Source organism: Marmota marmota, unplaced genomic scaffold (genome assembly GCF_001458135.2).
Source record: "Marmota marmota marmota unplaced genomic scaffold, marMar, whole genome shotgun sequence".
NCBI lineage: Eukaryota > Metazoa > Chordata > Mammalia > Rodentia > Sciuridae > Marmota > Marmota marmota.
The window spans coordinates 18,284,507-18,298,077 of record NW_025999968.1 but is presented as its reverse complement, the minus strand read 5'-3'; the positions used below and the strand labels follow the sequence as shown (position 1 = coordinate 18,298,077).

The window sequence follows — 13,571 nt, the reverse complement described above, 5'->3', positions numbered from 1 at the left end:
GAATGATTTCATGTCAAATGATGAATCTTTCTTACTTTTGTGTTTAAATGCACAGTAACGTAATATTTCTTTCCCAATATTTTATAGTTAAGCCAGTATATCTGAGGTATATAAGCTATGCTTGTATGTGCTCTCAGGTATACTTCATTTCATTTTTTTTTTTGGCCCTGGGGATTGAACTCAGGGGTACTCGACCACTGAGCCACATTCCAGCCCTATTTTGCATTTTATTAGAGACAGGGTCTCACTGAGTTGCTTTGCGCCACGCTAAACTGCTGAGGCTGACTTTAAACTCATGGTCCTCCTGCATCTGCCTCCTGAACCACTGGGATTACAGGCATGTGCCACCACACCCAGCTTCATTTAATTTTAAACCAAGCACCAAATACATTTGAATTAGAAAATATCTACCTGATAGCTTTTAAAGGTAATTTTTGTACCTATGTGGTTTTATATATATGTTACTTCATCTTTTTAAATATTGCACTCATAAAGAAATTCTAAGCAATTAATCCTAAGAAATTCTAAGGAGTCTGTAGAAATATATCTACTCTATCAAGAGTGACAATTGAGTAAAAACAACTGTGCAGAAAATTCAATTTGTTCAATTAAATGACTATGAGTGAAAGAATCAAACATGAAAATGTGACCACTAAAAAGAAAAAAATATACACCAATGCATTTATCATACGAAGGGTCTCTTTAGGATTCAAAATTATACAGATTTTTAGCACATTTAAGGGCTTGGGTGTTGAGGAACTCATGGTTCTATAAACAATTTGTTCTTCCTTCTAGGGAGATGAATTTGTATGCAATAACCTAAGGATTTATATCAAGCATACATAAAATTTCCAAGGTAATAAATAATAAAAGTGCAGTGTTTAATCATTTTTACCTAGAGTGCTCAGGGGCAATTCAAACTTAGGCATTAGAATAGTTTGCAATGCTTCTGGAGTCCTTTCACTGAGAACTGCAATAAAGAAGAATGCAGTTAGCAACACCTTGAGTCATGACCTGATTTTGCTTCACCATGATCATACACAGCAACCTTCACAACACTCAAGTGCAAAAGCAATTGATGCTTCATATGGCAAGAGGTGAACTGACTTTCAAACCTGGAAGACTTATATAGCTGTTAAAATTTGAAGGATGTACTTTCAGAATATCAACATTACAAGTGCAGAATGAAATTCTTCAGGGGAAGAGAACAAACAAGCAAGTTAGATTCTCTTGGGAAAAAATAGCAAATATGAGTAACATGAAATTCTTATTAAATAGGAGGACTCTTTGGAGGATTCTTCCTGAGTTCAGTATGCAAAAGACTTCCAAAAGCCAATCTGAACAGAAGGCGCGGACAGTCAAGACTTGCAGGCTTTTCCCACCCTTCCAAAGTTGGAGGTTGAAAGATGGTATTCTGTATATCCAACCCAAGAGAGAGCTTTAAAAGGGCATGCAGTTAGCATCTAGCATCCAGCTCTGCCTAGAAGATCAGTCATAAGATCAAGGTATGTGTTACATCTTGGAAAGAAATGGCCTAAGAAATGGGAAAGTAACTGCCAGGAAATAGGGTGAAGGAGAAAGAGAGGAACAGTGGGGAGAGGAAAGGGAGGGAGGGGCAGGCTAAAGCATTGTGCTTACTTTTCTATGAAGGTTGGGAGATTTTTGCAACAGTCTTTTTGTTTAAGGGGGGAAAAAAGTTCTTAGAATTACCTAGTGTTGTTTCTGAAACATCTACTTCACTAGACACAGTGGGTTTAATGGTTCTGGGAACTATTTCAGGAATCACTGAAAGATTTAAAAAAAAAAAAAAAGGACAACTAATTAAGATAAATGATGAATCAATCAAAGGCCACAAGACATCATTTGTTGGTTTTAGAATTACCAGCTGATATTTATACAACCCATTTCTTTTCAGATCCTAATGTTAAGGACTTCCTGGCTTGGACCAGATGCCTGGGCACTCTTTTCCCCACCTGTCCTTTCTGGACTTGGTCCCCTTTTCTTGTGTGTTCTGCAAAAGCACATCACACTGACCTCCGTTAAAACATTTATCGCATTAATTATTATTTTTTATTATTTTTGTCTTTCTTTATCTCTAGGGCTTAGTGCAATGCTACAGTAAACAAGTACAGAGTAGTTTATTAAATAAATGGGCAAATAAAAGAATGACCTAAGGCTAAAAGATTTACTTAAAGCCCTTACATTATCGGATTTTTCTCTCAAACCACATCAAACTTACAAAGCTTGGAACAGGGTTGAAATTATGATCAGGACTCAAATACTCAACCACAGGGCTGTTCCAACTGCTAGGTTAAAGGCAGTGAACAGCTCAGGTAAATAATTTGGGTGAAAGAAGAACCATGGTTACTGAGATCTTGAATGAAATGTGAGCTAGAATTTTGCAGGGTAAGAACATGAAATAAACACAATACTGAATAATAAGTTGTGGTTGTTGCCTAAGTATTTCTAAAGTGGAAAATTCTGAGGAGGGTTTGGCAGAGAATTAATAAATCTGTAGACTCTCATCAGACACTGTGCCAAGAGAAGAAAGTACAACTTGGAAAAATGGGTAGAAGCTTTGAGGCAGAGAAGGACTTGGAATCACCCACTGGGCCATGCCTGGGCTCTTCTGGGTACTGACCAATTGCGTTGAAACCGGAACACTACCAGGAATTTCACCCAAGCCATTTATTTCAGTAGTCTTAAGTAGCTTCTACCTCGGTCCTATGAAGGTGGGGATGAAGGTCCAATCTCTCCTTAGGCAGGAACATATGTGCTCTGTCAGAAATATTCCTAATTCAATATGTTTCTTGATGCTATCTTATTACCACATCAATCATATCTTCTCTGGATCAGCTACAAGTCCAAAAGTTTGATACAAAGTAACTATAATGGATATTCCAAGTAATGGCAGTTTTGTGGATTGAAAAATTGACTTCAGATCGGAGTTACTTTGCTAAGTGTGGATTGTGGGAAATTCTTGGCAGAAGTTTGTTTGGATAAGGTGGTATAGCTCTGGCAAAAACTCTGTACTTGAGATATTAATGTATCCCCAGGGGACTAGATTGGATAGTTTCATTGAGAGAAGTTGAATGTTTATTAGTAACAGTGATAAACTCTGGGGAATATGTTTACTACATTCATTCTTTAAAGTATTTTTGTTGAACTATCATATTTTCTTTATACTAGGTTGTTCATCTCCCAGGTGCATTTGTTTCTAAGTGATTCCAGGGTATTTTCACAGCTATCAAGCTAGAGGTTTGTGACAGATATAAAGCAGTTTTGCCAAACAGACCACTTGTGAAAGGAAAGCAATGAAAAATGGTCTCAGATTTTTATAAGGAAAAAAAAGCACTAAAACCATGGTAATACATTTTAGTGTAAAACTATTTTAATGCCAATGTAACAACTTTCATTTAAAGTAAAATATACAGCTTACATATTATCTAACACTTCATGATTCAATCATTCATTTCTCAAACATTAGAGACCTAGATCCTCCTCTTGTTTGGGGATCAAAGTAAATTTCCTACTATGTCTGCACTGAAAAAAAAAATAGAGACTAGTACATAATTCACTTTGAAAAAAAAATGTTACTTCTTTTCTCAATATCAACAGAAGGATCTCATCTCATTACCTGTAACTGGCTGTGCTGGGATTTTTTCAACCTCTGGTGTTTTAGATTCAGCAGGTAATGCCAAAGTTTCATTCTTGGCTAAAAAGTAAGAGAACAAACAATTTACCTCACTTCCTTATAGTACAGTGTCCCATAACACCTTGATCAAAACACCATCAAGTAATAAACCATTTTAAAAACTAAACATACATCCCTTTTTACCAGTCAACTTCATTGTATATTTCTACCAGGATCTAGTATGAAATGTATTTCATGAAATTTCAAAGTATAGACTTTGAAATTCCTTCTTCTTAACCCCAGCTAATTGTGTAAGATCTAAGTTGCCATCAGCATGAAGAAAAAGTGCCACTACAATACTTGGATAAATCTTGTCATTCTGATTCATAAATAGTTTCCTGAAGGTATAAGTTTATATTACAAAAGTTCCTCAAATTTTTATATTTAAGTATGCTTAATTTTTTAAAAAAGAAATCAATAAATAAAAATTTTCCATTATTATATATGGTAAAAAAAAATATAACAGGCCATGGCATTAATTTTGAAAAAACACAAATAACTGACAAAGAGAAATAAGTTATTTGGAAAAAATTGTGTCAAAAAAAAAAAAGAATGAACAGTAACTTTTATTTGAGCCACATGTTAACATAGATCTTTTCTTTTGGTCTCTGTGGGAATTCAGTGCAAAGAATGAAATTACTTTTTTCATTTTTTCCTCCTCTTTATGCAACTATTTGGGAAACTTCCTTCTAAAATTTGGGTGTCCTTTTTCAAAGAAAGCACATTTCTAAACTAGACTTTTCCAATGATTAAGACATTCTCCAATTTTAAAATGTTCTTGGGATTAACTCTATTCAATTATTTAGCACATGCAATCTGTGACCCACTTATAGTATTTTGAACTAGTTTAGTGACATACAAGAATTCATGCATTTTTTTTAGATATCATGATCATACCACCTAGAGCTGATTAAAGAATCAGATAGGATTTTGTTGTTGTTTTGAGTGTCGAAAGGCTATGAAGAACTTGGGTTTCTCAATAGTGGCACTGTCAACATTTGAGGTTGGATAGTTTGTGTGTTGGGGAGTGCTGCCCTATTCATTGCAGGACAGTTAGAAGCCTCTCTGTCTTCTACCCACTGGATTCCAATAGCACTCTCACCACTGTGACAAGCAGAGATGTCTCCAGACATTGCTAGATACTCCCTGGGGTAATCACCTGATGGTAAGGACCACCTATTTAATTTGTTCTCTCAAAGTTTTTTGAATGTGCAAATTCTGTAACCTTCTTCTACAGTTCACATTACTCTTATGAAGACCATTTTCTTCTTTTTAGTTAATGTGGGCACATTAAATTTAGTTATTTACTTAAATTAATGACAATTAGAAAGCCATCTCATTGTTTAACCCGTTGGTGGCTTTCTAATTGTCTAATCAATTTTCCATATATAATGGAGGTGATTCCTTCAGAGAGCTTATTATTCTCAGGCAGGATCTGAAAGCTGTCAAATGGTAACATACTTGCCACCCATTGTGGAGTGTGTTTTGTACACTGTATAGCCTGTTTGCACAACAGAAATAGTTTATTATCAATATTCATAGTTGGCTAGCATGGCATAAAGAAAAAGGATTCTCTTCCATAACTAAAACTAGACCCAATATAATTTTATAAAATATATATATATATATATATATATATATTACTAACATTTTCCTGACATCTTTTGTAAACAACTCTTGTTTAGAACTGTTTCTGATGATTATATGAAGAAACATTCAGATTACAAATTTTTATTTTTCATGAGGTCTGGTTCTGGTATTTTAAATACGCACTATAGGAAGATTTGTCTTTGTTTCTTTCTTTCTTTCAAGGTAAAATGAAAATTTCATTTTCTTTTTTCCAGTGTCTTTTTTTCTATCAGGGTGATTTGTGCTAATTTTCTCCCTATTTATTAATATCTTATGTTCTCAATGCTTCTCTGCCTAAGACTCTTCTCCATTTTTTCAAACCTTCAGATCCTAGACTTATGCTCCAAACTGCTTTAGCTCCTTATATTCAATACAAGTCCTTAGTTTTCAATTATGTTAACCCCAAACTAGACTTATTGGGGGAAAAAAGGCAAACTACCTTTCCAAGAGATATTTGTATTTTTTTTTAGACTTTCACTAATTCCTTATAAAGACATATGTTATTTCTAAATCTGGCATTTCAGAAGTCAGAGAAATTGGGAGACAGAGAAGATATTTAAATGGGGGAATCTTGACCTCTCCTGTCAACCTGTGAGTGTTCACTAACACTATGCACAGTCTCAGCAATAGGAAAATAAAATGCCAACTAAATGCAACCCAAGATTCAGGAAATTCCTTTTCCTCCATTATTCTTCTGTACCTTTTTCAGCATAGTTGTTTCCCTTAATATTTGGCAGGCTAAGTCTTGGCTTTGGCAAACCCTTTGAATATCCCTTGGAGATGAGTGTGTAATACTCGCTTTCTTGTTTATTTCTTTCATTATTCACACCATGTGTTCCTAGAACAAAAGCTATTACATCTCTTGATGTCCCGTGATGGGTTCTGCTGGAATAGGGATATTATTTTTGGAATTTACTCTCTTAAAAAATACAACTTTTCTGGATTGCAGTGATAATTAACTTCAGGAAAGTTTATTTCTCCCTTGGTAGTATAAAAAACTGTTTATGCCCAGGCTCTTTTTGTAAAAACATTGTTTCTGCGCAGAAAAGGAAACAATCAACAAAATGAAGAGGAGTCTAAAGATTAGCACACCATGTACCTGATAAGGACTGGTATCCCAAACACATAAAGAATTCATACAACTCTGTACTGTTCTGTCGCACACTAGAATGACTATTGTTGACAACAGTTTATTGAATATTTCAAAACTAGTAGTAGAGAGGATTTTCAATGTTCCTAAAGCAATTAAGTGCACTAGGGTGATAGATATGCCAGTTACTCTTACTTGATCATGACACATTAAATACATATGTTAAAAGGTCATATTGTTCCCCATAAATATGTATAATTAGTATGTGTTGATTAAAAATATTTTTAAAAAATAGAAAAAAATAATCTGAAGTAAATTGGGCAAAGACTGAAGAGATGACACAAAAATGGTCAGTGGGAAATGTGATGAACATCACCAGTCATTAGAGAAATACAAATTAAAAACACAAGAGATCATCTCAATAGAATGGCTATTACCAAAAAGACAAGAGAAAACAAGGAGGTAGAGAAAGGAACATTTAAGTTGTTATAATCATTATGGAAAATAGTATGAAGATGATTCAAAAAGTTAAAAATAAAGCTATCATTTAACGTAGTCAGCAATCCTTCTAAGGGGTAAATGCCCAAAGGAAACGAGGCAAGCACTTCAGAGACAGATGCACCTCCATCTCCACTGAGGCATTATTCACAGCATCCAATATATGGAAACAACCTAAGGATCCACTGCAGATGAATGAATCAAGAAACTGGTATCTAGAAACTAGATGAATGCATCAAGAAACTGGTATCTACACATGATGGAATACTATTCTGCTTTTGAAATGGAGGAGATTTCGTTGTTTGTAACAACTTGAATGAAGTTAGAGAACATTATACTACGTAAAACCAACCAGGCACGTACAGAAAAATACTGTATGATCTTATTGATATGTACCATTTTTTTTAAAATTCAAATACATAGAGAATAAAATGGCAGATAGCTGGGGGGGTGGTTGGGATAGGAAGTGAAGAAATACTGGACAGAAAGTAAAAGGTACAGATGATTAAGTTCAGAAATACAAGATTCAACCCAAAGATTACAGTTATAATATTGTACTATATGCCAGATATTTGAAAAGAAAGTAGATTTTTGGTGCTCCTATCACACACACAAGAAAGGTAACTAACTATGAAAGGGGATGATTGGATATTAGTTGATGTGACTATAGTAACTATTTCACTAAATATACGTATATCCAAACATGTTTTATACAATAAAAGATTAAAGACAAATTTCATGTCTTTTTTTTGAAACATGATCTGTTAGGATAATACACTTGATAGAATTTTCCTTGGATATACTGGATATTTTCAAACACAGTGAGTATTAGTCTTTTCAGTGCAAAAGAAATTTTTCATATGCTAAGTTTAAGACAGGTATTTTCCCAGAAATTTTGTTTAAAAAGATACTTCCTATTTTTATTTACACATTTATTTGCATTTTTATTAAAATAGCACTATCCTGAATCATACAAAAAAAAAAAAAACCCATTCAATATAATTCCCTAAGTTAGAAAAAGCACAAAAGGCTGAGTTCATATTAAGGTAGCAAGTACAACTTGGCAAAAGAAAAAAAAATGAACAGGAAACATCACTCAAGACTAAGGAATAAAACATAGCATCTTCTGGTTCAAAAGTGGCACCAGTCGTCTGGGAAGCAACTTTGACCATCCTTCACAAACCCTGATCTTTGTAGTTTTGGTGAACACATTAGGGACAAAATGAAAATGAGATTGGTTGGGTATTTTTCCTTCTCCTTCCAAAAAGTCCTTCCCAGAAACAGGGTGAAAAATTTAGTCTCTGGGCAGAGAACAGATGAGTGCAAAAATCCTGGATTGTATACTTTCATCTACCTAAAGTTTTCCTCCTTCTCTTTCCAGAAACTTCTTAAAATTAATACTTGAGAGAAACTTAAGATTTTACTTTTTAAAACTCTTACTGGTTGCCTAGCATTGAATGAGAAAAATATAAAAAAAATTAACTTCCATATCCTAATAATTCTACTTATGCAAAATTTAAGGGGTCTAGATATTTGAAAAACACGTAGAAAGATGGAAATTGCTGTTTTCATTTTTGCCTAACTTGAGTTGCTTGGCTTTGTGTGAACAAAACTGAACATCTCCTCGTGATACTGTTTTCCAAAGAAAAAAAATTGGAAAAAACTTCTTAGAGGAAATGCTTTGAATATTTCCCTATTCAGTATTATGTTGGCTATGGGTTTGTCATATATAGCCTTTATTATAATGAGGTATGCTTCTTTTATAGATACTTTGTTCAGAGATTTTATCATCAAGGGATGTTGAATTTTATTAAATTTTGACTGCATTTGTTAGGATGATAATGTAATTTTTATCCTTGATTGTACTTATGTGTATTGTGTTTACTGATTTGCACATGTTTAACCATCCTTGCATCCCTGGAATGAAACCAAATTAATCATGGTATATGATCTTTTTAATGCGCTGCTGAATTCTATTTGCAAGTATTTAAATTGAGACTTTTGCCCCTATCTTCATCAGGAATATAGGTCTATAGTTTTTCTTTTTTGTTGTTTTTGTGTCCTTGTCAGGTTTCAGTAGCAGGGTAATGATGGTTTCAAAGAATGAGTTGAGAAGGATTCCTTCTATTTTATGGAATAACTTGAGGAACATAAGTGTTAATTATTCTTTAAGATTTTGGTCAAATTTAGCAGTGGGCTTTTTTTTTTTGCGGGGAGACCTTTTATTACTGATTCAATATCATTATTTTTTATTTGTCTATTTAGATTTTTAAATATCTTTTTGGTTCAATTTTACTAGGTCTTATGCATTCAGAAATTTGTCCATTTCTTCTAGATTTTGCAATTGACTGACATACAGTTTTTCAAAATATTCCCTATTCTTTTTGTCAATTTTGCTTGATTTATCAAAGAACCAACTCATTGAGCTTTTGTATTATTTATTTTTAGTCTCCATTTCATTTATTTCTTTTGTGATTCATACTATTCCTTCCTACTACTGGTTTTGGGTTAGTTGTTTTTTCTCTAAGACCTTGAGATTCTTATTTAGATCATATGAGATCTCTCTTTTTTTGAGGGGAGAGGGGTACCAAGGATTGAACTCAGGGGCACTCAACCACTGAGCCACACCCCCAGCCCTATTTTGTATTTTATTTAGTGACAGGATCTCACTGAGTTTCTTAGAGCCTTGACATTGCTGAGGTTGGCTTTGAACTCATAATTCTCCTGTCTCAACCTCCTGTGTCACTGGGATTACAGGTGTGCAGCGTCTTTCTCTTTCTCAATACAGGCACTCACTATAAAAACTATAAAATTCCCTCTTACAATTGTTTTTGCTGCACTCCATAGGTTTTGTATGATGCTTACTTTCCATGTATTTGAATAATTTATGCAGTGTCTATCTGTTGATTGCTAGTTTCATTCTTTACTAGTGAGTAGAGAAGATGTGAGATACTATTTCAACTTTTTTAAATTTGTGAAGACTTGGTTTGTGGCCTGATATGTGGTTTAGTTTAAGACAATGTCTGTTAAGTCCATTTTATCTAGAGTATAATTTGTTAATTTGTAAATCATTTGTTATCAAATTAGCAATTTTTTGTTAGTTTCTTTATAAATTTTTTGTTTATATGTTCTATCTACTGGTGAGAGTGGGACTTTGAAGTCATCCAGAATTATGATATTGGGGTCTATCTCTCTCTTTATGTCTAGTAGGTTTTTTTGGTACATGTGTTTTGTATTTTTACAAAAGTGGATGCTTTGACATGTAAATTCATAACCACTGTAACTTATTGATGATTTCTTCCCTATATTCCCTATAAAGTGACCTTCTATATCTCTCCTGCTTGCTTTTGGATTTTGTTTTCTATCATTTTATTTTCAGTCTATGTATATCTTTGCTGGTGATGTGAGTTTCATGTAGGTAACATACGGTTGGATCTTGTTCTTAGCTCATGCAGTGTCTTTTCATTGGAAAATTAAGATAATTCACATTCAGAGCTATTCAAGATATGGACTCATTCCTGATTTTTTTTCTGATTGTTTTAAATATTCCTTACTTGCTCTTATCGGTCTTTGAAGTTTGATGGCTTACTCTACTGATTCTTTCCTATTTGTAATTTGTGTATCTATTTTTCTCGTGGGATTTTTTCATGTGCTCTCACAATGGTGATTTTTTTTTTCTCTTCTGGTTATAGGATTTCCTTAAGCATTTTGTGTAATTCTGGTCGAGTGGTCATAAATTCCCTTAGTTTATACTTATCATGTCAGGTCTTTATTTCTCTCTTCAATTCTGAAGAATAAGCCTTGCTAGGAGTAGTAATTTTGGTTGGTAGTTTGGAATTTTAAATTTTAGGATTTGAGATACATCACCCCATGATATATTGGCATTTAGAATTTCTTTTGAGGAATCTGCTATTAATCTTAAGTGTTTGCCTTTATATGTAACTTGTTTCTTCTCTCTTACATATTTTTTTTTGAGAATTTTTTAACATTTATTTTTTAGTTTTTTGGCGGACACAACATCTTTGTTTGTATGTGGTGCTGAGGATCGAACCCGGGCCGCACGCATGCCAGGCGAGCGCGCTACCGCTTGAGCCACATCCCCAGCCCTCTCTTACATATTTTAATGTTATTTCTTTGTTCTGTACTTAAGGCAATTTAACATGTCATGAAGAGGTCCTTTTTATTCTGGTTATATCTATTCTAAATGCCTCTTGTACCTGGATGTCCATGTCTTTCCCAAGATTTGGGAAATTTTCTACTATTATTTTATTGAATAGTTTTTTGTTGTTGTTGTTGTTGTTGTTTTTACATCATCTGCCTATAATTCTTCTGACTAGGAATGCTGATGAGCTGAAAAATTTGACTTTTTTTAAGGGCTTCTCAGAGATCTTGTATGTTCTTTTCATTCCTTATTTTTGCTTGAGTATGAAATTTCAAAGTACTTGCCTTTAATCCCTGATATTCTTTCTTCTGCCTGGTCTAGTCTATTTTGTGGCTTTCATTAGAGATTTTTTATCAGATTTATTGTGCTTTTCAGTTCTAGGATTTCTGTTTGCTTCTTTTTAAAATCTCTATCTCTTCACTGAATTTTCCTCATTATCTTCCTTAACTCATCTAACCATTTATCTGTATTTTCTTGGGTTTCATTGAGCTTTCTTAGGATTATTCTTTTAAAATCCATATCTAGCATTTCATCCACTTCATTATTTTTGGAATCTGTTACTAGGGAGTTATGAACTTTAGGAGGTGTCATATTACCTTGCTTTTCATATTTCCTGTGTTTTTGAGATTTGTACATCTGTTTATATGGATAGCTCTTCTACTTTTGTATGATGACTTTCTTAGTAAGCAGTTTTCTCTTTACAGCATATCTTAGAGTATTGGTTTGTTGTCCAATATTGAGTTTATTTTATATTAGACTCTATAGTTTAATCTCTCCATGGATTCTTTTGGCTGTGACTAGTGGGTATGGATACAGTATAAGAATCTGAGGGAAGCACTCTTTCATAGGTCTTGTAAGAGTGAGGGCCCTCTGAAAACTTGAGCAGGTTTGGTATATACAGCACAGTATTGGGTGAACCCTGTGGTTATTCCTACAGTGGGAGCGGAAGCCTTTATTAGGTGGTTGGGAGTTTCCATAGGTACTATTGATATTGAATCTGTTACTGGAAAGCAATTCTGATACCGGTTGCTCCAACTGTGAAGCTCTTATTCTTAGTTTGTACACTGCTACAATTACTGGTGTTTCACAGGGCGAGGTATGGGCTGAGATCACAGTTCCCTCTCTGTGGTACCCACAGTCCTGTTAACAATGTGTGATCTGATAAGATGTGGGCATGATTAATGCAGAGAGCCCTCATATATGCGGTGTTCACAATGGTTGTATTATTCCTCTCTGCTGTTACTATGTGGGTCCCTGTCCAGGAGTGAACCTCAGAGCCCCCCTAACTTTTCCTGCATGATGGATTGATGACTGGGAACTTTTGCTTCCCCTGTTCTTTAAGTTGAAGTATCTGTTAAAGTTCACACTGGAACAACATATAATTCCTCCCAGCTGGGCTGTGAGTGTACATCAGTGAAAAACCACCCATCCAATGGATACAGGGCCCTGGGGTTCAATCCCTGGCAACACACACACACACACACACACACACACACAAATATTGATAAAAACCAAAAATAGAAAAAAAATAAAAAATTGAAAAGGAGAAAAATAAATAAAAATGAAAAAGCAGGAAAAAAAAGACAAAGGAGAAGCATAAAAACATGAAAAAGGGGATTTTTTTAAAAAATAAAACCCTTCTTTCTGAGGTGCTCGATGATGGTGTTGGGGTAGATGATTCCAGAGCTTCTCTTCAGGTCTTCTTAGACTATGCACCTCCCATGCAATGGCTATGGGTTTTTTATGCCCTATTTTTTTTTTCAGCTGGGTGACTAGCAGGAGTGATTTGTGGTTGACACTAGATAAAATTCTACTCTTCTGCACTGCATGCTGGAACAAGCTAGCATGGAATGCAAAATGTACCAGGCAAAGATTATCTTCTTTGATTTATACTCTACACAGTCCATCAGCTGGGCCAACCCAAGCACTGTGATGTGAACCCAGACACCTCTGAGAGCAGAGAGGAGGGATGGAGTCACAGAGAGTCTTTATCTTGTGCTGGGAAGGAGCAGCAGTATTCAGAATCCATAAGCTCTGCTGCCCTTGACCATGGTGACCTCAGACCTGGCTCCCACATGAAACCCGCATGAGACTGCACTCCCTGGTTTCAGAAGGCATGTAAACCTAAACCGTTGATTTTATAGGGAAGCACATTCTGCATTGCCATGTGCATTTCCTATGCCATAAAACTAAGCAGGCCTGAGTCAGAGTCACTCCCCAAGCCAAAACTAACCAGTGAGATGCACTTGCTGAAGCCTCTTAATTAAATGGCTACAGGGTCCTTGAAGTAGAAAATGCTAGGATTTCTGTCCCCCAAAAGAGTATAAGCTCAGACAGTAAGACTTTTCTTAAGATGGCTCCTGATTACAGGGGAAATACAGGGAATTACTAAAATCAGCTCTTTGTCAATCCCAGTTCTCTTCAGCATTTAGACTGCATTCTGTACCAATGGAGCTCTCTGGGACTTCTCTTTCCCTTATGCCTAGGCTAAGGGGATA

At 34.9% G+C, this 13,571-nt stretch overlaps 1 protein-coding gene across 35 annotated transcripts in view; it reads right to left on the bottom strand.

Annotated features, from left to right (window-relative positions):
- Nucleotides 1–13,571, bottom strand: part of LOC107136359 (ABI family member 3 binding protein) — a 227,666-nt gene that overhangs the window by 107,339 nt on the left and 106,756 nt on the right. For 34 of the 35 annotated variants that reach the window (XM_048803407.1, XM_048803428.1, XM_048803417.1 and 31 more), the window contains exons 10-12: nucleotides 3,638–3,715; nucleotides 1,711–1,785; nucleotides 896–970 (exon numbers count right to left, since the gene is read on the bottom strand). In XM_048803407.1, coding sequence (XP_048659364.1) covers nucleotides 896–970; nucleotides 1,711–1,785; nucleotides 3,638–3,715 — 228 coding nt within the window. The remainder of the gene's footprint in view (nucleotides 1–895; nucleotides 971–1,710; nucleotides 1,786–3,637; nucleotides 3,716–13,571) is intronic. The other variant, XM_048803416.1, reaches the window with a different exon arrangement.